This window comes from Artemia sp. Qi Xiang Cuo, chromosome 11, assembly GCF_049724085.1.
Source record: "Artemia sp. Qi Xiang Cuo chromosome 11, ASM4972408v1, whole genome shotgun sequence".
NCBI lineage: Eukaryota > Metazoa > Arthropoda > Branchiopoda > Anostraca > Artemiidae > Artemia > Artemia sp. Qi Xiang Cuo.
This window is the reverse complement of record NC_142804.1, coordinates 24,479,870-24,506,804: the sequence shown is the minus strand read 5'-3', so window position 1 is coordinate 24,506,804 and position 26,935 is coordinate 24,479,870. Positions and strand designations below refer to the sequence as shown.

The 26,935-nt window shown below is 35.3% G+C and overlaps 1 protein-coding gene across 2 annotated transcripts in view; it reads left to right on the top strand.

Moving 5' to 3' along the window:
* Positions 1-26,935, top strand: part of ValRS (Valyl-tRNA synthetase) — a 109,410-nt gene that overhangs the window by 55,159 nt on the left and 27,316 nt on the right. The window contains exons 11-18 of one of the 2 annotated variants that reach the window (XM_089096603.1): positions 635-813; positions 2,345-2,544; positions 8,831-8,952; positions 11,726-11,834; positions 12,998-13,145; positions 16,324-16,460; positions 17,769-18,026; positions 26,065-26,244. In XM_089096603.1, the coding sequence (XP_088952729.1) occupies positions 635-813; positions 2,345-2,544; positions 8,831-8,952; positions 11,726-11,834; positions 12,998-13,145; positions 16,324-16,460; positions 17,769-18,026; positions 26,065-26,244 (1,333 nt within the window). The remainder of the gene's footprint in view (positions 1-634; positions 814-2,344; positions 2,545-8,830; positions 8,953-11,725; positions 11,835-12,997; positions 13,146-16,323; positions 16,461-17,768; positions 18,027-26,064; positions 26,245-26,935) is intronic. The other variant, XM_089096604.1, reaches the window with a different exon arrangement.

Here is a 26,935-nt window from a genome sequence, read left to right as displayed (position 1 = left end):
GTATCTAGTATCATACATTGCAGAGTGGTAGCAATTAGAAAGTCTTTTTAACTACACAGTTTCCTTAAAAGCACATTTTGTTTAAATTTTCGTTAACAATAAGCCACAATTTGCTCATTAGTAGTTTGCAGCTGATGCTGCAACTGTGACAATAGAACACAAAAATAGAAAAAAAAATAGACAATAGAAAATAGAACACAAAAAGAACACTTTGGCTACCAAATTTCACGTTCAACAGAAGCCGACAAAAAGATCGACAATACGAAGGCCTCTTTTTCAACAGAAAACTTTAAATCCAGCTCAGGGGGCAAAATTCCACTTAAATCAGAACCTAGTATTAGTAAAATAGCAGGGTCGTGTGTGGTAAGGATAAGGATTTTACCACCTTGTCTAAAGCAAAGTAGGGGTGTTTCGAAGTAGTATCAAAAGAACTTGATACTAAAAAATGAGGCTAAACACAAAAAAGAGGCTAGTTCTTTTGACCTGAGTTTGCTCTAAAGTACAAATTGAGGCAAATATTTATCAAGGCTTATGATTATGTCATTCATTCTCGTGACGTTATGTACTTTTCTAAGTAAAGATTTCTTTTGACTTCAGTTTTGTCTTCTCTTTCTTTTCTTTTCTACTTTTTCAGGTATGTGAAATGCGAAGGGATGGCAAGTAAAGCAAGTCAAGCGGTTAAGGACGGTGACTTAAGGATAATTCCAGACATGCATAAAAAAACATGGTTCCAATGGATGGAAAATATCAGAGACTGGTGTATTTCTCGTCAGTTATGGTGGGGTCACAGAATACCTGCATATTTTGTTTCGAGTAAGTTACTTTTTTAAGAATATACACATGTTCTGCAAGAGGAGTATCGACTACACGCACATGTGCGTGAATTTATGGGGGGGGGGGGGGTATGAATTACAAGTAATGAAAACGTTTTTTAAATCCTGCATTTCCTGGGAATCTTAAAATACCCTCCCTCCCCTACGTGTATAGGCCTGATTGGGTGTTATACTATATATATATATATATATATATATATATATATATATATATATATATATATATATATATATATATATATATATATATATATATATATATATATATATATAAATGCTTTTAGAGAAAGTTAATATGCAATCGAGAATAGGACGAGAGCTCTATTTTGATGAGAAAAAAAAGTTGTGTTCTTTTTATAGTTAGGGTCGTGAAGAAAGTAGAAGATGAATCGTTTGCAATAATAGTGCAGCGGAGATAGTGCAATCTATAATCTTGCAACATAACCACGCAGCTATTAGGGTACTTTTTTTCTAATGATTAAAAAAAGATTTTTGTCTAAATAATAAAATCACATCTTGTATTTATTACCCATGGTATATTGTTCAATATCTTGTATTGGCAGATTATTTGCAAAATTAAATACTGAATTTATTGGCTGTTGTAAGCAATATGTTTTAGCTTAGCAAAGTAAACACTTCTAAAAAGTTCTGTTGATTCTTCTTACTTAAAAAGAAAATGCCACCTTTGGCCTGAGAGAAAGGTCAAAAAATGGCTAGAAGGAAAAAGCCCATACAAGACCTCTTCTTGTATATATAGTTTTTTTTTAAATGAATCCATTATTTATTATTAACTTCATGTCATTTACAGTCATACCGGGAATAGTAAAGCCATAATCTTTCCGTTATTTATGATTGGAATACCAAAGCTTCATAAAATGTTACAATACTTAGTTTATATTGTTTAAAGTGTTTTGATTTAATTCAACTGTTTTCAGTTCTACGGTTTATTAAATAAGTTATTCGCATGAATTTTGAGAAAGAAATAATTTTGACAGTTGACATGTCAGATTGCAGCCACTGATAGGTTTAAACATTTAATTTGTTTTTTTCTTGCACGTTTTGTTGCTTTTGCGTGAAACAGGGTCTTGAATGTAATCTCTTAATGCCCATTTTGTCTTTTTACAATAACCAGTTTTTTAATTTAAATGAATTTTTTGGTATGTTCAGACCCATAGACCCACCAGGATTAGGGGTGGTTAAACGTAAAATGTTCCTATCTAAATATAGGGGGAGCAACAGAATTTGTCCTGGATTGTGTCATTTTAGTTTTTATTGTTATTCATCAGTGAGACTTATAGTCAAAATTTGTATATACATGAAAAGTAAGTTCAGGGCCACTGGGAAAACGGTCTTTGGCTTTTTTTCTAGTAAATGATTATAGCCAACCGCTTTCCTTTAGACCTTTACATTTCTGTAAACAATTCTACCAATGTTCTACACGGTGTTGGATTGTTATTAAACTTGCCATTATTAGTTTCTTTAGTTTATAGCTGAAATTCTACTATTTTTAGTTGGTGGTCAACCTGTTGGTGATAAAGACGATGACAAGTTTTGGGTTAGTGGAAGAACAATGGAAGAAGCAAAGAGAAGTGCTGCAGACAAATTTATGGTCACTGAAGATAGTATCACTCTTACACAGGATGAAGATGTTTTGGATACATGGTTTTCTTCAGCTCTCTTCCCTTTCTCTGTCTTTGGGTGGCCTCAAAAGGTAATTTTACAGAATTGCTAAAGATAGAGACTGGGTGCAAATTAATGTACCCTTTATATGGGAACATAGGTAAATTTCTGGGTAACCTATGTGGCTAGTTTTCGTCCAAGAGGGAGTGGGCCTTGATGGGTGTGCATTTTACTGTTGTACAGTTTTCACTTATATTTATACAAATATGGCGATGGAAAAAAAATGAAAGAAGTTCATTTCAGTTAAATAAGCAGTTAATAATTTTCCCAGTTATATTCCCTCTCCACTTCTGTAAACTTGAATTTGTTGCACAAAATAAAATAGAAGGTTGACGATCGTACGAATACCTATTTTTAAGTTGAATACTAAATTGTACTAATTCTAAATTATAAACGAATACTAAATTATAAACTTCTCTCCAAAATTCGCTATTACTTCAGAACTTGAAGAAAATAAAAAGGCATTTGAACAGTAAAAAGGTTCTTTTTAAGATAATAAGACAGGAGGCTCCTGGTCAGGGTTTTTGGTCTGCTTTTTGTGAAAGTGTTTTTTTTTCTTTTTTAAGTAAGGATATTTTATTTATATTAGTTCTTTTTTTAATGAAAACTGGTGCTATTTTACTATTAAATAAAAATTAAAAAATTCAAAGGGAGTGACCTTAAAACTTCTTAACCCCACGGTCTATGCTAAAGATAACTGATCGCCCTTGTTTAAACCAAATGGACATTAATCAGCTATTCCATTCTTGAGGTAAAATGAAAAAACTTTTTATCCCATTGCAATTGCCCTTGCGCTTGAGCAGTAGTCTTAAAGCTTTAAAGACAAAAAGTCAGACGCAGCCATAAAGAGTGGGGGCTAAGGAGGGAATAGTCCTAGAAAGTGACCAGACTGAGGGGGGGGGGGGGGGCTGAAATACCGAAAATTTATATTAGGGTCATAATTTTTAAGATTGGCAAGGGGAGTTCTTCAATCGAATCTTTTTGTTGGGATGTTCCCTAGCAGGATCAAAGGGCAACACACCCCTCCACCCTCCCCCTTGGAGAAACCAGAAGACATTAAAATAAATTATATAAATGGAAAAACGAGAAATATTTTCGTTTAAATTTTGGTAGAAACAAAGCTCCTTGTACCACTAGCCCCTCCCCCTCCCTACGAAAATTTATGGTTGTACTCATTATGCCCTGTACCTCTTAGTTTTGTGTCGGTAGTCACATGATTGTAGAAGGTTATGTTACATGGAAAATTCTGCAATAAGACGGGGTGTATCATCCCCCGTAGCACCTATAGTACGCGCGTAATCCATTAGCAAACCTGGGAATGAAATGAGATTAGATTTTAATTTCGTATTTTTGTAGATAGGAGCAGTAGCGGTTTTAGGCGTCATAATCAGGGGAGACGGTATACCATAGGAGTATAAAAGTATAAAATAAAGGATTTTATTGTCAGACGTGAGAAAAATTGGGGGGAGGGAAACTATTCCCCCCCCCTTGCCCAGGCCTAGAACCGCCACTGGATAGGGACTTAAAACCTCCGTAATAGAGTTATCTGATCTGCTAATTTTGATGGCGTAATTTTCATCAAAATCAACCGCCCTTTCATGTATTCTTTTTCCCTTTTTTTGAAGGTTAACTAAAAAAAACTTTTTGCACAAAATAAGCTTTTAAAAAAAAGAAAGAACTCCATTAAAACAAAAGTGAACAAAAATAGAATCAAATAATCTACCGAGCATACAACTACCACAAATTAGTATCAATAAATAAATGAGACCCCAAAACAAACAGAAATTAAAGTAAATAACAAACGTTTTGAGTCAAACTCAAAACGAACAGAAAATGATATGAGTAAGGTTCTAAACCCCATGCTTTCTAAAAGCCACAATATAATTTGTACTTTACCGAAAAAACTTCAAATGAATCTACTGGAAAAAATGTGCATTGTCAGTTCATATGAAACTAAGAGCAGAAAAGAAAATAATAAATGAAAAACAAAATAAAAAAAGGTGAGAAAATGAGGATTTTGTCACCCAGTGGCAAAACATAAAAACGAAGAACAAGCAAATATTTCGACAAGGACCTCCGCCAAGTCGTCCTCAGTACTAAAAAAAGAAGAAAAAAAAAAAAAAATCTAGCCTTTCGAAGTTTACCCGACAAAAAGAGAATAGACACTGAATAGAAGCCAGGCAGAAATCAATAAAAAAAAAAGGATTTACCATCTCGTTTTCTCACCTTTTTTAATTTTATTTTTCCACTTATTATTTCTTTTCCTCTGTTAGTTTTGTGCATAGCTAGTGTGGTCTTAGAATATATATTTGCATTGTCAGTTTAAAATACATATGCTGATATTTATTCCTCAAAACCTTAATTAATTTTTGATTTCTGAAAGTTATAAAAGTGAAAACAATTAAAAGAATTTTTTAAGTAAACTACAAATTATATTCTGGCTTTTAGAAAGCATGGGGTTTAGGACCCTACTCATATTAATTTCTGCTCGTTTTGAGTTTGACTGTTATTTATTTTAATTTATGACTGCTTTGGGTTTCATTTATTTGTTGATACTGATTTGTAGCAGTTGTATGCTTGGTAGATTATTTTATTCTATTTTTGTTGATTTTTGGTTTAATATAATTCTTTAATTTTTTTTGAAAAACCTATTTTGTGGGAAAAGTTTTTAATTAATTTCTGTTCGTTTTATATTGACATAGTCTTTTTCAGGGAGAAAGACTGAGCCTCTTCTATAGATAAACAACCATCCCTTCCATTAAAAACCTTAAATACCCCCTGGGCATAACTTAAACCCTTGCCCCTAATCTCTGGGTTTTGTTTTAACCCCAAACGTCTTGCTATATGATATTTAGACTATTTTAAATAGAATGGCTATCTCAAAATTTCTATTAGATGTATTTCGGGACGGTATGACGTGTGTGGGAGGGGGGAGCTGCCCTCCGATCACCTTGACTCTTAAAAAGAGCACTAGAGCGTCTGATTACCAATCCAATGACTTCCCTTCTAATTTTACGTAACCGCGTTTTCAATAAGAATCTTATATGTCCCCAGGACATAACTTGCAACCCTTGCCCTGAGGGCGGGGAAAATTTTTTATCCTCAAAAACATAATTTTCAGATCTTTCTGATATGTCTATCTCAAAATTTTGATTGTAAGTGTTTCGGGAAATGATGGGCATGGGTGGGGGGTGGGACATTTTCCCTCTGATCACTTTCGACTAATAAAAAAGGAACTAGACCTCTCAATTTACAATCGAATGAGCCCTTTTTGAAGTTTCTATGACAAAACTTTCTATAAAAACCTGAAATGCCCCAAGGGCATAACTAAGGAACTTTTTCCTGAGGGTTACTGGTGGATGAATTTCATTCTCAAAGACGCAAATTTCAAACCTTTTAACTACGTTGAACAAAATGGCCATATCAAAATTTTGATCGGAAATGTTTGGGGCGGGGTGATTCTCCCTCCGAATTACTTTAGACTATTAAAAAGGACAATAGCCCTCTCAATTTCCAATCCAATGACCCCTTTGTGAAGTTTTCACGAGAACGCTTTCTATAAAAATATTATACGCCCTTAGGGCATAACTTGAAATCTTAGCCCTGAGGTCTGTGAGGGGTTTTCATAATCAAAAACATAATTTCCGGACCCTGCAACTACGTTCCACAAAATGGCTATAACAAAATGTTAATCGGAAGTGTTTGGGGAAATGTTGGGCGTGGGGGGCGCATTCGGCCTCCGATCGCTTTTGACTATTAATAAGGACACTGACCATCTCAATTCCCAATCGAATGAGCCCTTTTTGGAGTTTCTACGACAACGCATTCTATAAAAACCTTATATGCCCCCAGGGCTTAACTTAAAACCTTAGCCCTGAGGGCTGTGGGGGTGGGCTGTCATACTCAAAAACATAATTTCCAGACCCTTCAACTACGTTCAACAAAATTGCTATGTCAAAATGTTGATCGAAGGTGTTTGGGGAAATGATGGGCTTGGGGGGGGGCATTCACCCTCCAATCGCTTTTGACTATTAATAAAGGTGCTAGCCCTCTCAATTCCCAATTGAATGAGGCCTTTTTGAAGTTTCTACGACAACGCTTTCTATAAAAAACCCTTATATAAATGTCCCCAGGGAATAACTTAAAACCTTTGCCCTGGGGGCTGTGAGGGGTTTGTCATCCTCGAAGACGTAATTTCTGTACCTTTGAACTACGTTGAACAAAATGGCTATTTCAAAATTTTGATTGAATGTGTTCGGGAGAATGGTGGGCATGAGAGGGGGTGTGTTGCCCTCTAATCACTTTTGACTATTAAAAAGGACAGTAGCCCTTTCAATTTCCAATCGAATGAGCCTTTTTTAAGTTTCTACGACAACACTTTCTATAAAAAAACCTTATATGGCCCCAGGGCATAACTTACAACCCTTGCCCTGAGGGTTGTGGGGGGGGGTTGTCATCCTTTAAAACCTAATTTCTTTAACTCTTAACTAAGTGGAAAAAAAATGGCTGTCTCAAAATTTTGATTGGATGTATTTGGGGAAATGATAGGCGTGGGCTAGTTGCCCTCTAATCACTTTCTTCTATTAAAAAGAGCACTAGCCCATTCAATTTCCAATCGAATGAGCCCTTTTTGAAGTTTCTACGACAACGCTTTCTGTAAAAAACCTTATATGCCCCAAGGGCATAACTTACAGCCCTTGCCCTGAGGGGTGTGGGGCGGGGGTCATCATCCTCAAATACCTAATTTTCTAAACTTTCAACTGTATTGACAAAATGGATTTCTCAAAATTTTGATTGTATGTGTTTGGGGAAATGGTGGGCATGAGAGGGGGGTTAATTGCCCTCCAATCACTTTCGACTATTAAAAAGGGTACTAGCCCTTTCAGTTTCCAATCGAATAAGCCCTTTTTAAAGTTTCTACGACAACCCTTTCTATAAAAACCTGATTTGCCCCAAGGGCATAACTTACAACCCTTGCCCTGAGGGGTTTAGAGGGTTTGTCATCCTCAAAGACATAATTTCCAGAACTTTCAACTATGTTGATGAAAATCACTATCTCAAAATTATGATTGGATATGTTTGGGAAAATGGTGGGCGTAAGAGGGGGGTTAGCTGCCCTCCAATCGAATGTACCCTTATTCAAGTTTCTACGACAACGCTTTCTAAAAAATCCTTATATGCCCTCAGGCATAACTTCAAGCATAACCTCAGAACCCTGAGGGATCTGTGGGGGTTATCATCCTCAAAGACTTAATTTCCAAAACTTTCAACTGCGTTAATCAAAATGGATATCAAAATTTTGATTGCATGTGTTTGGGGAAATGGTGGGCATGAGGGGAGGGTTAGTTGCCCTCCAACTACTTTCAACTACTAAAAAGAGCACTAGCGATTTCAATTTCTAATTGAATGAGCCGTTTTTCAAGTGTCTACTACAAAGCTTTCTATAAAGCGTTACGACAACGCTTTCTATAAAACCTTATATGCCCCCAGGGCATAACTTACAACCCTCGTCCCGAGGCTGTAGGGGGTTTGTCATCCCTAAAGACCTAATTTCCAGAACTTACAACTACGTTGAACAAAATATCTATCTCAAAATTTTGATTGGATGTGTTTTGGGAAATGGTGAGCTTGAGAGGGGGTTTGGTTACCCTCCAATCACTTTTGACTATTAAAAAGGGCACTAGCCCTTTGAATTTCCAATTGAAAGAGCTTTTTTTGAAGTTTCGATGACAACGCTTTCAATAAAAACCTTATATGCCCCTAGGGCATAAATTATAAACCTTGCCCTGGGGACTGTGGGGGGAGTGTCCTCCTCAAAGATATCATTTCTAGATCTTTCAACTACGTTGAACAAATTGGCCATCTCAAAATTTTGATTGGATGTGTTTGGTGAAATGGTGGGCGTGGAAGGTGTGTTAGTTGCCTTCCAATCACTTTCGACTATTAAAAAGGGCACAAGCCCTTCCAATTTCCAATCGAATGAGCCCTTTTCCAAGTTTCTACGACAACTCCTTCGATATGAAGTGCCCTGGTCCAAGACCAACCAAAAAATAAAATAATAATAATAATGCATTGTGCCAACATCGTTCTTTACTCAGGCAGCGCTATTGCGCTGCCTATGATAGACAAATTTACTCAGGCTAGTAATTTTTTGTAAGTGGCTTCAAACCTAGTGAATTTTACATGATATGGCCCCACGTTTCAATTGCATATCACGTCTTATAATTTATATATTGCATATTATAATTATACATTTGCACGAAATTTTAAACTTAAGATTGCCCAATTAATCCCATTGCTTATATTATTCATTGTAGACGAAAGATTTGGAGCTGTTTTATCCAGGAACGCTGTTGGAAACCGGTCATGATATAATATTCTTTTGGGTAGCCAGAATGGTTTTCTTTGCCCAGGAATTAACGGAGACACTGCCCTTTAGGTAATATTTTAGTGTTTACTCAGGCTCTTTAAACCAATAATACCGTAGATGATGAAAATATCGAGGTAGAGACCATATCTATTCCTTCTCTATCAGGGACAAAGTTTTATTTTTGGATGCGGTCACATTATTTCGAGTGTATTTTGGCGTTCCTTAATTAATTATCAGATGAACAAAGATCCTAAAAGTGATTCAGGCGTAATAATGGCGTCACACATTACATATGTAATAATGGTTCCATACTTGCGGGGAGAGGGCTATAGGAAGAATCCCAAGATTAGAGCAAAGTTCTTTGCATGAGTGAATCAACGAAGTTCCTTTTTATTTTTTTTCTTTCTTCGCCGCTAGCAGGTTACTGGAACATCATAGAGAGCTCTTTAAGGGTTTTCTTGAAAGGGAGGGGCAATAGCTAGTGCCTTTGGTAATTAACATGAGATATCATTGCAATGAAGTTCAATTTTTGGCGAAAAATGACAACTTTATGAACATGTATGTGCTCTTGATGAGGTACATTATGCTATAATACGCATATCTTTTGACAAAGGACATATCATAATTGATTGATACTGAGACCCGATCATCTATCACAGACAGGAAAAAGCTTTCGACTTTCTCTTAGCTGGATATAGTGAAGAATGAACTCAAGAGAATCAGGCAGCAGTATCACTCAAATATGAGATTATACCCGATATAACATCATGTTGTATACGAAGATGCAGTTTTGTAAAAAAAAAACTGTATTCTATTGAAATATTATGTTTAGCTAATTAGAAAAGACACTAGATATAGCAATTTTCTTTCAAATGATACCTTGAACAGCTCTAGGATGTTCCAATGTCCCACTAGCAATGGAGGAAAAATGAAAAGAAAAAAAAGGACACATCAGTGCTACCCCTACAAAAAAGGGATTTTCCTTGTTGTTCAAATCAGGGCACTGTAAGTTTCCTGTATGCGGTTTTTAGCCATGGCGAGTCCAATGGTGTACTTTTTGTTTCGATCCGACGCCATTTTTGTTGGGAGGAGGGGGGGGGGGTCAGGCAATTTTTCGAAATTCCCTTAAATTTGTTTTCAAACTGACATTTTACTGTTAAGACTAATCGAGATAATAGTTATCTTTCCTAATCAGCTACGTATGATATTTTTTACTAGTCAGTTTTTATTGATACACGTTCTTTAGTTTCTGTTTACTACGGGTCGGGGTTCGCTCTTTACTGGGTAACAGCTACCGATACTAAAGTTGCAGCTACCAATCCAAACTGATTCAACTAATTATCTGGTTAAGTATCCATCTATTGTCATATGTAGGAGATTACAACTAAGGAATTTTGGATAAGAGACTCTTATGTCCATGAAACAAACTACTGCAGAAACGTCATTGAGCAGTCTTGTCAGGACAGAAGTCTCAAACTTTTGCTGAAAGTAATTTTGTCCCTTTGAAATTGTGTTTGCAGTGTAAAGTGCATTTTTATAAAAGTACGACATTTGTTAAAAAAATTTTCCTTTTTACAAAATTATTGCCATGAGCAACTTTGAAATATTAGATTTTAAGGTTTCTGTTGTTGATGAGGTGATGAGGGAATTAAAATGCCAAGCGATGTTAATTTAAGCCACTGCTTCTAAACTCTTTCTCTGTAAACGGTGTTCAAATATGTTTTAATTATCTGTTTTCACTTTTTAATACAGTTTTTGTTTTATTGTGGAGACGCGAATTTTTGTGCTAAACTGAAAAATCAGACATTTACATCCCCACTATTTCATGTTTTGTAGTTCAGTAGTAGTTCAATGTAATTCTTCTGCTGAATTAGAAAATAGGAATTACTTTTTTTTTTTTTTTTTTTTTTTTTTTTTTTTTTTTTTTTACCCGCACTTTTAGTAACGAGTGATGCAGCATTTCTTTTTTTTTGTCAAACACCAAGAAATCCATTTAAATAAAAAAAAAATCCGAATAACTACTAAACTAGAAAAGAAATATGTTCGCATAAGAAGGCGCTTGAAGCTCTTGTGATTGCAAAGTATGTATGGAAGCAGTTGACAACGGTTAGTAATAGATCTTTTTTTTTCTCCTTCTTTTTTCTTTTCATAAACCTGCAATAAATTGTGACTGTTCCGAATCTGCAATAAACCGCAAGTTGAAAACTCCATGTATTAGCCTTTTTTATGGGGGAATATTGCTAAAAACCCACGTATCTAAATTATATAAGGAAAATGGGATAACTAATTTGTTTCAGTCTCTTACAGGGGTTCTCACCTATACTAACCTCTCTCACCTTAGATGTAGCAAAATTTTCTGTAAATCTCATTTAATCTGAACAATCTATTTCTTTCTTATTTGGGCTGTATTGGGAGGACTGACGGAGCTGCACTCATCCCGTCCTCTCGTATAAAATCCTTTGGACCTGCTACAGTCAAAATAAAATTATCCATGTTGACGCCCTGTGTGTATCGGCTAAAAAGGTGCAGGTATATATTTAATTCTTCTAATTGGACTCAAGATTTTACCACACTGGAAAAACGAAAAACCTTGCTTGTTTACTTAAACTCTATATTTTATCTCTCGAAGGTTTAAGCATAGACAAGATGTATACATCCACATGTCTCACCGAATCGAGTTTTAGGAAGGGTTATTGTACACCTTCACTTGTGGCAGACAACCCTTTCTTTGAATCCTTTTGTGAAAAGGGTATAACATGCCCGATTGGATATTTGTGTAGAATACGTACATATTCTCTGTCAGTGTGCCTCTTGGCTGCTAATTTTTCTCTTATGTTCACAGAGAAGTCTATTTGCATGCAATGGTCCGAGACGCCCATGGAAGAAAGATGTCTAAATCTTTGGGGAATGTCATTGACCCTTTAGATGTCATTGATGGCATAACTTTAGAGGTAATTAGATTTAGTGGTTATTTCATGTTTTCTGTCATCTAGTGTAAAACGATAAAGTCCAATTTTTGTGATCTGTTTTCTTTTCTTTTCTTTTTTCCATTAAATTACATTAAGAGTTTTTTTTTTTTTTTTTTTTTTTTTTTTTTTTTTTTTTTTTTTTTTTTGAGTTAGCGGTAGATTAGTTGGTTGAGCTCAGAAAGGCACTGCTAAGTCTATTGCCTTTACTGCTAAGTCATATGACCTAATATACCTTTGCAGAGCCTGTGATGGATTTGACCTCTGTGGGAAAGAGGTGTCTGGAAAATTCTTGTCATTGGCAAACCTGGTTAACAACTACAGTTATTGTTTCGGCGGTCCAGAATTGTTTGGACACTTGTGAAGGGAGGGCCGCATTCTGGATATATGCGTATCAGAAGGATTATTAACTGTCAAGTAAATCAGTAGGGATTAAAAGCTAAGGTTTAGTTGCGCCTTTCTGGGGTCTTAATTTGATCCGATAGACATAATGGCATGTGTTGTTCCATAAGTCTAACCGATGGATCACAGTGGCAGCAAAGCTCTATAAGGGGACCTTGGCATAGAGGTCTAATTTTTTTATATGTATATACTTATCTTTACGCCCTTTTGGTGCTTTTTATAGCGGGATTCGCCAGATCATCAATTATTTACCATTTATTTACGCAACTATTAGCTTCTCTCGGTAATGAGGTAATTTCCAAATGTGTGACTGACTAGGTTGATAAAGTGAACTTGAATTTATAGATGGCCTTATATTTATGCTACGCAATTATGGGTTACCGAAAGGCTGTGATCTTGTATCACTCATCAAACTCGGGAGTACATTTAATTAGATTACTAGCTTGCATGTTCTATTTCTAATAGCCCAACTGATTTTGCGAAGCTTCCAAACCAACGGCTAGTTTCTATTGTTGATGTGTCTAGAACTTCTAAAGATTAAATGCCTTTAAAAAAATGATTGTGTTTGCTAAAACTGTGGCAAAGCCCAATCATGGATTGAATGACAAGTTAATAATCTGTACTAAAACTATGAAACAAAAGAAGGGAAGACTATTTGTAAAACGATAGAATGAAATTTTCAATGCTTAAGAATAAGAGTTTAAAAAATAAGTTATTTAAAGGAACTAAATTTCTTCTCTTTTTAGAAGTTACATTCAATGTTGGAGGATAGCAACTTACATCCAAAAGAAATTGAAAAAGCCAAAAAGGGTCAAAGAGAGGAGTACCCAGAGGGAATCCCAGAATGTGGAACGGATGCTCTTCGTTTCACATTATGTGATTACACACAACAAGGTTTGTTGAACAAAACAGAGGCTCAATTGACCAAGTTCATAAAAGAAATAGTAGAGAAAATAAAAAAATGAACCAGATTCGATACTGGTTTGATTTTAATGCACGGACTCTAGGGTAGAAAAAAATGCCCTAAATTCTTGGGTGTTCACTTATGTGCTTCATTTGGAGAACACTTTTAATTACTTCTTGAACAAGTGTTTGGTCAAATTGGCCCCTACAAAGATCAAATAAAAAAAAACAAGTTGAAAGTAAGGAGCAACATTAAAACTTAAAAATAACATAATTATTAAGTATATGAGGGGGTTTTGCCCCTAGTCAATACCTCGCTCTTTACGCTATAGTAGGAATTTTGTTCGAATCACAAATCCCTGAATCACAAAGGCTGTTTAATTAGAATAGATAGATCTTTTGAAAGTATTAAAAAAAAAAACTTTAGCGTAAAGAGCGAGGTATTGACTAGGGGCCAAACCCCCTCATATGCGTCATAGTTTCTGTTCGTTTTAAGCTTTAATGTAGCCTTGATGAAAGAATCCTTACTTTCAGTTTAAAAAACTTGTTTTTTATTTAATTTCTGATTGTGTTTTAAATAATGTTGGGAAATCCGGCGCCCTCTTTATAGAAATGTCCTTTCTCCCAAGGAAACATCCTCTATGGAAAGATCTCCCCTCCGACCCTCCCCCCACCCAGAAAAAATCCCTCCTGAAAACGTCTGTATATTTCCCAATAACCAATACTATATGTAAACAATGGGCAAAGTTCATAACTTGCAGTCCTTCACCCAGGAACTGTGGGGGACTAAGTCATCCTGAAAGACATATTTATTAAATTTTCGACTATGCTGAACACAATAACTATCTCTAGATTTGATTGGGTTACTTCTGGAAAACAATGAGCGTGGGAGGGGGCCAAGTTGCCCTCCAATTTTTTTGGTCACTTCAAAAGAGCACTACAGCTTTTAATTTCCGTTCGAATGAGCCCTCTCACGATATTCTAGGACTACTGGATTGATACGATGACCCCTGGTAAAAAAAACAAACAAACAAATAAACACGCATCCGTGATCTTTATTCTGGGAAAAAATGCAAAATTCCACATTTTGTGCATAGGAGCTTGGAACATCTACAGTAGGTTTTCTGGTATGCTGAATCTGATGGTTTGATTTTCAATAAGTTTCCCTTTTTTCGAAAATAAGGCAAATTTTTTCAGGCTCGGAACTTTTGATAGGCTAAACTAAACTTGATGAAATTTATATATTTGAAATTAGCATAAAAATCTGCTTCTTTAGATGTATCTACTGGTATCAAAATTCTGTTTTTTAGAGTTTCGGTTACTATTGAGCTGGGTCGCTCCTTAATTACAGTCCGTTACCACGAACTGTCTGATTATATAGTGCTTGATAGCGAAATATTTTTCGTCTTTTCTTAGTATTAAGCCTTATTTTATGGAAAATCCTTATTACTTCCTAAATTTAGAAATCAACGAGTAATTACAGTACTAAAACTTAAACAGAAAACCTTCGGTTATTCGTCGAAATTGAATTTTAATTAATTTAAATGCCAATACCATTCGCTTTTGTCTATTAAGTATTTAAAATCCATTATAGTTTGAAAATAAAGGTTTCAATAGTTGTTTTTCAAATAAGCTCGCTTTAATAAACATGGTGTCTATATTGTTTTGTGTTAATTTGTAGCATATCACAGATTTACTGAATCTATTGGGGACAGTAATAAATGGATAAGACAAGTACTTATATCATAAACTATTTATTATTAAGCTACATGAAAATCAGTTATTGTAAGTGTTTCCATCTATTTTCATAGAAAATCATGTTAGTCTTTTAATTTTTATGTTTCGTATTAGTCGAATTTCTATGTTATTTTTCTTGTTTTTTATACATTTTATTTATTGTTATTCTTACCCTTTCCATATTTTTGGTTCTGGGGACGGACAGTGAACAAAAGTCAGAAGCATTTGCTATTATTGGCCGTAAAATTTTTTTGTAATTTAAAAGGGTTAAGTTCGTCCATTTGGAGCTCCGAACTATTAATTTCGTGATCTGTTGACGAGTATTTACAAATCTCCATAAATTAGTTTAGAAAAACGTTTCTCAACAAAAAATTATCCAAGAAAATTAAAGAGCCATATTAAAGCCTAAAACGAGTAGAAATCAGTTGATCTAATACTTTAAACATAAAAGGAACAGAAATTACGCTGAAGTAATTATAAAGCCCTAAAAGACCCCAAACAAAGAGAAATTAAAAAGAGAAATCACATCAACCGTAAAAATAACAAAACTACTGTGGATGAATAGATGCCTTAACCAAACAGAAATTAAAACGAAATTTTGGCAAAATTTGAATATTCAGTCAAAATGTTCTATCATTTGTAGTCTTGAGCAGTATATTTTTGTATTATTTTTACTGTAAAAATATTGTTGGATGGGGAAGGGAATTTTTATTCCTATAAACTTCTATGGAATGCAGTAAAACTTAAAGGCACTTAATAAAGAGTGATGTGTCTCCCATGTATTATTATTTCATGTATCATTAACCTGCCTGATTTTTGGTCTTTCACAGGGCTGGAGCCATCTTGTAGACACCCTGGAATATACACTTATCTCAATCCACAGTTTTGTTTTAAAATATCTTTTCCTGTTCTATTTTTGATGGAGCTGTTCGTTTAAAAAGAAATACATATCAAGGTCTTTCATAAAAAATAGTTCCGTTTTTTCGTCTTGAAGAAAAAAATCTTGAAGCGGACGTCACGAATCTATGCAAGGAGACTTGTGTCCTTAATTTTTTTTTTCTTAATTGATGCTCCAATGCGTCTGTCTATATACCCTGAAATTTTCAAGTGAATCAACGAAAATAATCAAATTTTTCATGCAATCTCTTTCAATTCAATCGAATTTCTTACTGTTTTAAGTTTCAAGCCGGTAAAAAAAAGAAATGCTGGCCCTTTTTTGGGCCCGTTTTAAGATGAAACAAATTTATTTCCCGTTTTTTTGTAAATTGGGCTCTTTGTTAGCCAAGGATTTATTAAAGCAACATGAGAGAGTTGTTCATCACTGATAGTTCAATTGCAATGAATTTCTATTTTAAAAATTAAAAAATATATATATTTAAAAAATTCTTGATGACTAAACACCAGTTTATTGTGTTTTGTTGTTTTTTTTTAGGAAGAGACATGAACTTAGATGTACAACGCGTTCATGCGAAGAGGAAGTTTTGCAATAAGTTGTGGAACCTGACCAAGTTCGCCATGAAGTATTTGGATGAGTACGAATCTTTCAAACCGGAACCACTATCTAGTCTGGTATGTTATTGTCTTTTTGTTTCCCATAGTTTATAAATATCATCAGTTTTCACTCCATTCTACCACTTTAGAAATGAGCTATTTACTCTTTCTTACAGTTTTTACCAAGAAAATTCAATGTATAAAGAACAAAATAAAACTTTTTGAAATGGTGGACATGTTGATTGTTATATTTACCCTTAAAATAATAATTCATACTGTTATGTATAAACATTTTAGTCCATTTTTTCAAATTTGACTGTATTTTTTATTCAAATTTGACTGTATTTTTAATCGCGTTGAGGTACAGCTTAATTTTGAAATAAAAAATGGCAAAGTCAAAATGTCAAGGGAGTAAAATTAAACAAAAAACATCCTTTGTCATTTATAGGTTACTAGGACAAACAGAAACGAAAAAACTTTGGACCGAACCTGAAAGTACGTTACTTCCTGCCCACATGGAAATCTTGTTAGCAATTCTCAATACGAAGCGCCATTATTTTCACTTTGACGAATGAATGCAAAATGCGGAGCTGTCATTAAGCCTTAAATTAATATTTTTGTACATCTGTCTCGACAATGTGCCTTCTTTAGTTTTTGGTTTCCTCCCTAAGTTTGGAAAAAAAGAAGAAAAACACAATTATGATACCAATCTAAGAAATATAAACTGCTAGTGTTGAGTCAATAAAAGATGCATAATTATTGGAGAGTTTTACTGCTTTAAGTTCTCTAAGCTGCTGTGTTAGCTATTGAAAGGCCATAGAAGCTAGTAGTTTAACCCTACGTGTAAACCTCCCCCCTCCTGTTTAGAAGATATGCAGAGTAATTTTATGTGGAGATAGTATGTAGCTTTTACTAGATTAATTTATTAAGATATATCTCTAAAGTTATAACAAAATTCAGGCACCTCTGAATATTTTTCTATTAAGTTGATAAGAAAGCGCTATTCCGATGGCACGTGGTGAATAGAGAATAATAATTTTGTTAATGATCTAGTGAGAACTTGAATACATTAAGCCTTTAAAAACAAATACCAGAGAAAATAAGAAACGAATAAGCACTGCTAGTTTTTAAGTTGATTTACCAATCATATGGTAGAAAAATATCCTGGGTTTAGTGCTACTTCCTCACGCGGTCGTGTATGGAGATTTTGTGTAAGTGCATTCTAGTATGATTTCAATCAAATTGACCCCTCAAAAATAGTTCAGCTCGGCAACATCCCACAAACCCAAGTTATATAAGCAATATTATTGGTATTTTTCCATCTTTTTTTTTCTTTTAAAGTAAGCATTACTGTCCGTATGTTTATTGATATATTTATTTTATTAGGGAAACACAGATTCTCTCCAATGTTTCTTGAAAGATCATCGTATTGTTTCTGACCCTAGTGCTGACACTTTTTGTACGCTCAACGAATTTCTTGTGAATCGTAGCTATGTTAATGGTTGGGAAATATCAAACGAAGATTTCCGATTGGTGAAGCTTGTCTCTTCTCAGTCAAAAAGCTGTAATTATCCTCATTTGGCTAGATGGGAGAAACATATAAATAGTCTTGTGAATGTTATTCCAAGTTGGACTTCAGTAGAGGTCAGATTTTCAGCTGCTTGTGATTACTTGCATGATACAACTAATGATTTTTATACTCAGCTTTTATAATCATTTGGGTAGATTTAAAACAAAAAAATATCTCTGAAGATTATTTTAGCTTTTCCTGTATTGGATAACAATCAGTAAATGCGTTTTTCAGTTGCTAAATTTATTTACAAAATAAGCAACTAAGGCAAGTATACAAAAAATTATCCAGAAAATAGAGCTAATCGAATCGGCCTCTAAGTAGCTCAAATATGTGTTGTTGTTTTTTTCGTTTTTTTTTTTACGGATTAACATTTTTAGTTGATGAATTAGATTATTTCAGTGGGTAGACTTTATTTCATATTCAACCTTTACGATAAACAGTTGAGTCTTGATAAAAACAGTTACTGTTGTAATCATTGACTTTGAACAAAGATTTGGTTTGTTTTCTATTGCTGTTGAGGAAGGTTTTGCCTTGCTTTTTCAAGCCCCACCTTGCCAAAAAAGGAAGAAAAAACGGCTGTTTGCGTCACAGTTGCCAAGTTTAGGACTTTTATATCGAAAATTGACACTCTTTATTAATGAAACTTTTCCGCCAGAAAGGGCATCTTTTCGTCTACTCTGTTGAAATTGCAATTTATAGGCGAAAAGATTTTGCATTTTGATTGGCAATCACAAATACCGCTATCATGGTTATTACTTATATCAGCAGCTACTTAATAGCAGAATCCTTGACTAGGTGTCTGAGAAATCGTTTAAGAGGTGGCATTATTTTCAATGCTAAGTTTTACAGTTGAAATGTTGACTTAGAATTTAATATTTTTAGACTGGATAAAGGTAAAGTTTTTAGAAAGATTAAAAGGAAAAAAAGCTAAAAACAAATTTTGTTCAGAAAATTTCATGGAAATGATCGAGATCTTCATGACTTCAAGACCCAGTGAAGAAACCAGAGGATTTGGCAAAAGTGCAGAGTAACCTTCTACCAATAAGGATCAAAAATATTTTGGACTGCTTTTCTTCCCTAACAAGCCTGTAGTAATGGAAGAGTGGATGTTCTGTCAATTATATTTTCTTTCCTCTTATGCCTCAAATTTTATTAGACTAAGTAATGCTCTTCAATGTATAAATTAAACTTCAAAATACAACGTTAAAGCGTGGCAGGTATACAGTCTGTATGCATAGTCTGTATACAGTCTGTATGCATAGTAGCTTACTTTAGAGTAAAGAGTAGTTGGTGCTTGGGAACATTTTGAAAACAAAAATTGAAGGCTATGCAGAATCTCAATTTAACTCTTGACTTATGGGATTGACCTCTCCGAAGCGGTGAGATTTGGGTCAGATATTCCATATTTATGGCTTTCCTCAAAAATACGAGTCCAAAAATGAAAAAAGAGGGAAAAATGAAGAACACTGCAGTCTTACTAGAATAGATGGACAAAACAGTGCACAATTAAAAAAAAACTATGATTCGTAGCAAGGAATTTGCGAAAAGCTCTCAACCGTCCGAAAGAGGCGAGACTTTATTCAGCAAATCGGTATTCGCGGGTAATCATTTGATCACGACCCCGAATTGAAACACCCTGCAAAACTTACCAAACTTGTCTCCGTAAATAGCCTTCAAGAAGACTAAAGTATAAGTGGGATAAAGCGCAATGTAAAGGCAGAAGAATACATGATGGTTTTAAAGAGGCTTATCTCGTACATCAAAAGCTTCTAATCTTAAAACTAAAATTTTCAAGAATCACAGTGCGAGTACTTTTGAACTCTGACGAGATCGACGAAACCTACCTTTGTGAGCACAAACTCAACGAGATTATTACCTAGCGTATGACCTTGCGGTCAGTAATTTTCCTCAATTTGATATAGGAGCCTACTGAAATTTAAAATATCGTTCGTATTACCAGTGATAAATTCAGACAATGGAAAATAAAACTTGTCAGTACTTGCTTCTCTGCAGATATATCACTTTTATTATAAATGGCAGTCGTATCCTTTTTCACCAGAATAGTCTTTATTCAGATAAGTGATCCATTAAGCGAAGCAATTTCAGCCTAACACGAAGCGCTCCATAAATATTACGGAAAGATCTATTTAAACTTCGCTGATGAGCTAAAGCAAGTATTTGTGGGTGTATACCAGAATTGAGTGCCCTTTTACGTCAGAATAAGTAAGATATAGAATGTATCAGTTAATATATTTGTAAAGATTGGATGGATATATTCATGATTAAGGCCTGTTTCGAATCCAAACTGCTTATCAGGTGCAGAACACGCTGAATTATCACATCATTTACGAGTAGTTCCATCAATCTACCTAGCACTGGAGATGTAGTAATGGGTCGAACTCTAAATTTAGGTGTTAAATGTAGTCAGTGATGGTCAGATCGGATTTTTATGGGCAAATTGAAATTCAAGTTTCTAGTCATGTAACTGATTGAATAATATGTCAATTAATCTGTGATTTTCAATATTAATGATGATTTCGTGTAATTGAGAACAATGAAATGAAGTTGCCAAGTTATATTAGTGCGGGATGAAGGTGAAAATTCCTCAGCTTTTAACGAAATTTTTTAGCATGGCACTACTTCTTTGAAGAGATCAGAGCTAATTTTTGAAGATGTGTTTTAATGAACAAGTAGATAAGTGCCAATTTCCATAAGGTTTGTCCATTTTATGATAAAAGCACGAAAATTCGTACACATATATAGAAAAATGCGAAGAATCTGACAGAGGGGAGAACCACATTTTCTGAGCGTGTTTTTCCGCGTTTCACAACGTTTTTCCGCGCGGAAAATCGTGTATTTTGGACGTTGGACGGATTTGGGATTGAATTGAGGGATTTGGACATTTGAAGGGTCGTTTCTGGTTGACTCGGGTCTGCTGATTCTGAACATGTGCCCACTTTTGAAATCAGATCAGTTGTTTCCGAGTTATCGTCATTTTCATCATCGCGGGTCGTATTCTTTTCTGTATACTGAGGTAGTAGATGCGCTTACGGTATCTTTTATGGCTAAATCGACTATGCTGAGTCTGGAAGAAGTTAATCAAGAAGTTAAAAATGAACTAAGTGGGCTGGTCAACAATCCTCAGACTCTTCAAAGGCTTCTGCTGCTCTTACCGGAGCTAAGTCGAATGGTGGATGAATTCAGCAAGTCCGAAGAAACAAGTACAAATCACCACGAAATGGGACAAGCTTTTCAAAAGAATTTTCCCGGAAACTTCATATTTCTTATTAGTACTGTCGAGTCTTGAAGAAATCCCTACGAAGGGGATATTAATCAGCTTCAAACTCTGGATTCACCCCGCCTGGCAGAAGATACGGCAATGCTGAAGCTGAAGTGACTTGAAGACTTTGGAATTGCAGGATACAAAAACTTTAATCAAGAGCGTATGGTTTCCCACAAGAAAGCAATTAGCTACACGTTTCTGAGACAGAACATAGTCCTGTTCTTTCCGCCAAAAAAAATCTGCCTCCAAGTCTCAGCTGCAGATAAAGTACATGCAGTCAAACTTGAAGCCTCTTCAGTCGTTTGCAGATAGGCTGCAAGGGTAGCGGGGCAGACCTGACCGACTTTTTTAAGCACGAGAACCAGCCTTTTCCATCTTCCCTGTCCGAGTACGGCAAGCTATGGTTTGGAAAAAGATCTGACATAGTTGACTGTTTGACGGCAGAGCTTGAAGAGCCACTGCCCAGCAGTCTCCCAACCGTCAACTCAATTGTACTAGAAGGGTCTGTTCTAGTACACCTCATCGTTCCTAAGCCTGAAATTAGTTTCGGTGAATACGCTCGCTGAAACTTTGCTTCCTATATTAGAAAGCAACAGTCCCAAACCGACGCTCAAAGGATTGATCTCGTCTTTGACATCTACACTGACGACAACCTAAAGAACGGAGCGTGTGAACACAGAGGAACTTCGTCTTATGCCGTGAAAATCACAGACCGAACCCCCGTTCCTCAGATGAGCTGGCCTGACTTTTTTAAATAAACTAAGAACAAGAGTCGACTTTTCTTATTTTTGTGCGACTATGGTAGTCCAGGAATTGCAGGATATCTTTGTAGTGGCCACTCTTGGAGACACAGTAATTTCAACACACGATATCGCTTTTCGTGTAGGCCTCACAATTACCAACCTCGAAGAAGATGACACTCGTGTGCTGCTCCATGCCTTCCATCAGGCCCAGTGTGACTATAACTTCATAGGCATCAAAACTGTAGATTATGATGTAGTTGTGATTGCAACAGCTTTGTTCAAGCAGCTTCAGATTGAAAACCTGTTTGTCATCTATGGGCATGGAGCAAAGACGAAAATACTGCTCATTCATGATATTAGTTATCGTCAAGGACCGGACAGGTCTTGCAGCCTTCTCTTTTTGCATGCCTTCTCTGGATGCGATACGACTTCTTCTTTTGCTTTTCATGGAAAGCATGGTGTTTGGAAGACCTAGAAAGCTGTGGAACCCATTATTCCGACTTTCGTTACCCTGACTGCATCAGGAGCCCCGCTCCTGAATTGTCACTTTACAGACATCCAGCGATTCATCGTCGTTCTTTACGAAAAATCAAGGGGCTTGTTTGAAGTGAAAAGCCTGTGGAAGGAGCTTTTCACACGAAAAACAGCCGGAATGGAAAGACTGCCCCCAACAGCGGTTGCTCTTGAGCAGCATACCAAACGCACTTACTTGTAGACTCAGATATAGGCATCATTGTGTTGTCTTGAGCTTTCCCTTCTGGGTCCTGGTTTATATGACTGGGTAAAGCATGACAGAAGCTAGGAGCCTTTCTGGACTTATCTTCCTTAGGCAGCAACAATTTGCAAAGAACTGCTGAAACGTGGCTGTAAAACAAAGTGCAAAAACAGGTGCAAATGTGCACAAGCTTCCCTTAAATGCACAGATCTCTGTTCGTGCAAAGGTTGAGATAATCATTACAATCAGTAGTGCACTTTTTGTAGCACTACTTTTTGTATCATCATAATAGTATGCTTCTTTTGTCCGAAGTTTCTTAAATCACGCTGTTTGAGTTGAACAATTAATTTTTTTTTTTTTTTTTTTTTTTTTTTTTTTTTTTTTTTTTTTACTGAAAGCTTATTGAGGAGATCTGAAACGGGCATTAATTAATTATAATCAATAACGTATGATCTCCTTCAGAATGTTATAGGGAGGGTATGAGTTCTTGTTAGAGTATGGCATAGAAACCGTGGTTATGAAACTGGTAAATCCTGAACCAAGAATCTGATTGCAAAAATATCCACATTATTAGAATCAAGAGACTGGAATTAGTCAGAAAAGAGATCTTAAACTCGGTCATCGCTCACTCTCAAAATTCGCGTTTTTTTTCTTCGTGCGGAAAAATGCAAAGTAGCGCGGAACCGTGGAGACAAATTTGAATTTGCAACTTAGTCGATTCTTCACATTTTCCGTAACATGTTCACCAGTTTCTATGCGATTACGATGACAAATACAATTTCAGAAAGCGGAAATTATTCAGAAGTGCATGGAGCGTAGTGATGAAAATGATTATAAATCATTAACCAGGACGAAAAAAGTAAGCACATTTTTGGGATTAGGAGAGACAAATTAGTCAGAAACAACCCTTCTGATCGGAAAAATTTCCCACTGAAATTCAGCTATTTTTTTCCCCGCGCGGAAAAACGTAAAAAGGCGCGATAATTCCGTCGGAAAAGGTGGTTCTGTCCCCAGTCAGATTCTCCATATTTTTCTGCACATGTCGGCCAAATTTCATGCTTTTACCATAAAATGCACAAACCTAACGCTTATGTACCTAACTAAAGCTTGAACGAATGCTTTATAGAACTGTGGAAGATAAACTTTAGCCAGTACTTAGGCACTTCGTATCACCTCACAAGTAAACATTAAGAAGGCGTCTTCAAATAACTTTTTCTTCTATGCTTGCCTGAAAGCTTTTTACCGATTTTATTTATAACTAAAGCCCTTTTTGGTCCGAAATTTTGACACTCTTGGGCCAAGCTCATGGCAATTCTGTCAGTAGCTTTTGCATGTATTTCTACGTCCCTGTGTTCAAGAATAAATCTCAGTGGGGGTGTTTGGGAATTTCTCTTCTAGAAATGCGCATGGCAACTCTTTTAGCTGGTAATGAGGTAAATTGCAATTTACTTTTGTGCTTCAGGATTAACCAGAACTTAAATGGGAGATGACGAAATATCAGTTCTTTGTACTGTGGAATAAAAAAAAATGCAATTGGAGAACTTAAAAATGTTTCTTCTAAAGACGTACGCGGCGGTCTCTGTGATTTGTAATTTTGCTAGTTCAGAAGAGATTCTAAAATCAGTTTGTATGAATTTCGCTGAATTTAGATGGTTTTAATGTCATTATCGGACAAAATTAATCTTATCGACGCAAAATGGGGAAACAAATTGAGGTGACATCAGAAGTCCTTTTTATAAATCAAAGTGACATTAAAATTACTCTTTGGACAGTAATTTTAATGTCTACATGAGCCAAGCTCTTGACAACTCTTGTGTGGTACATATTTAGATGTAATAACTTAATTTCATTTCCCATAAATTAAACGTTTTAATAAAGTAACTTTATCGAAAATAACGATAGAAACTGATAGTGCGTAATTAAAAAAATTACTCAGCTTCAATATTATTTTTATGTTGTCGTTAAGGACACTAGTTTGTGAGAAAAGTTAGTCATTTATTTGGTTGTTTGCTTTGTTCATGAATGAACCTTAATCGAATGCTATGAATATCGTAAGATTTTCTCTTGGATTAATAGTCCGTTTGTATGTTTTTTTTTTATTTCGTGGTAATTCTAGTTATAATTGTCTATGTGAACCAGTTTGAGGTGACCCAGTATTCACAAATACCATTTTAGGGGTACCCGCATACCCTTGCACCCCTGTCCGCCCTGTAAGGGCTATAATTTGACCTATACTAAAAGTTAGCTTGCAACCACTTAAAGTTTTCACAAGCATTGAGCTCTGGATTTTGCTGTTAGAACCGCAATCCTCAAAAGGATGATAACAGTAGATTTATTCCAAAGACTATTTCCTACGTAGTTCATTAAATTTAGTCTAGGACAATAGTCTAAAGCAGGGGCAACCTATGACCCACATACCACCGGGTGACCTACTTATTAATTTCAAGTGACTCGTTCCAGTGGTAAAGTTCTACCAAATCATATTATTGAGTTAGTAATAAAGTGAGTACACCATTTGATGCCTTTTTTTAAGCTGATTACTAATATAATCATAATTTCTATCGGTAATGATTTTCAGCCCCACCCCCCCTATATATGCCAATTCAGGGTTGGGTTAGGTGAAGTTAGGTTAGGTTGTAGAAATATATACCCTGAATTGGCATATAAAGGGGGAGGGGGCTGAAATTCATTTCCGATAGAAATGATTACTATATTCGTAATCAGCATAAAAAAAGAAATCGAGTGGTATATTCATTTTATGCGTAAGTCAATAATATAATTTGATAGAACTTTACCGTTCCAGTTCTCTAGAATTTAATATATAAAAGAAAATTAGAAAACCTAAAAATTAATGGAATGTTTTAAGAAAAATTGAAAATCAATCCTAAAATCCAAATTTTAAAACGATGAGAAAGTTGAGGGGCCGATCATGGGTGGAATAAAATAATTTTCTGAACGAATTTTGTCATTATCAAGGACCTGGTGTGCGTCGTTCAGTCAATTTCAGATCATGTTCAGCAGAGCAAGAATAATGATGGAGTACGCAACAAAATAATTTCTAATTCATATTAAAGCAAAGTAATTTTAAATAATAGTCTTATTTTGATGGGTTGCCACCCCCCTGGACAAGGGGGTTGAATATGATCATTTCAATGATATTTTTGCTATAATTTTGATTTTTATGATTTTTAACTGAAATATTGCTAAGAAGCAATTAGCACCTGCGCTTAGGCAAGCTAGTGATCGAGCGAAGTGGTCATTGCTAGGATTTAACAATATTTATCCTTCGAAAAGAAGTAAATGGAGGCTTTCATTCTGAAACAGCAAAGAGTAATAAATACGACTTAAATGTGCTTCTTCTTTTCCAGAAATCATGCCAATTATCTTTTAAAGACAGATGGATTCTCAGTCGTGTTTCAAATGTCGTACGTCTGTGCAACGAAGGGTTTGAAAAATACGATTTCTCACTGGCAACAAAGAGCATTCAAGTATTTTTCCAGGAAGAGCTTTCTGATGTCTATATTGAGTGCCTTAAACCCTTATTTCAGGTTTATTATTCAATTTTATTCCTTATTTTCGTTGCTCATTTCCATCTGTTTTGGTTTTATGGTAGCTTATCACATTATGTAAATATCGTCACGAGTTAGGTTCATTATTTGTGATTGGTAGCCCTGCTGTCTATTGTTTGAGTAAATCAGGATCGCTGATTACTCTTCTTCTTCTTTTTCTTGTCCAAAACACAATGAATACCATCGATTTGGATTCCAACAGAGTAACTCCAAGATATAATAGGCTCAAAATTCGACTTTTGTTGCCAATCTGTTTTGATTTTAGACGGTTATATTCTGTCTTCTGCGTTTAAATTAGAGCTTTCAATCCTTTTTTTATTGGAACAGTAGGCTACTAACTAAAAAAAGAAGAAAGAGTTCGTAATACCTCCTAACAACTGTTATATTTTGAGCTTTCCCTTAAGGTGTACTATTTCAGCTCTTCAAGGCACAACTTTAGCAAGTACATAAATACAGAGCCGATTATCTGGCCAGAAAACGTTCAAAAAATGATTGTTTTTATTTATGTGCTTGAATATTGAGAATGCTGTTATGTGCATTTTGGAATAGATTTAGCCAAATTAGCTCCAGGAAGACCTGTTTCTGATTTGTGTGAAATCCTTGCGATTGTATAAAATTTTATTCAGTCAAGTGCTATGACGACGAGACTTTTAGAGCTATAAAAAGCGTC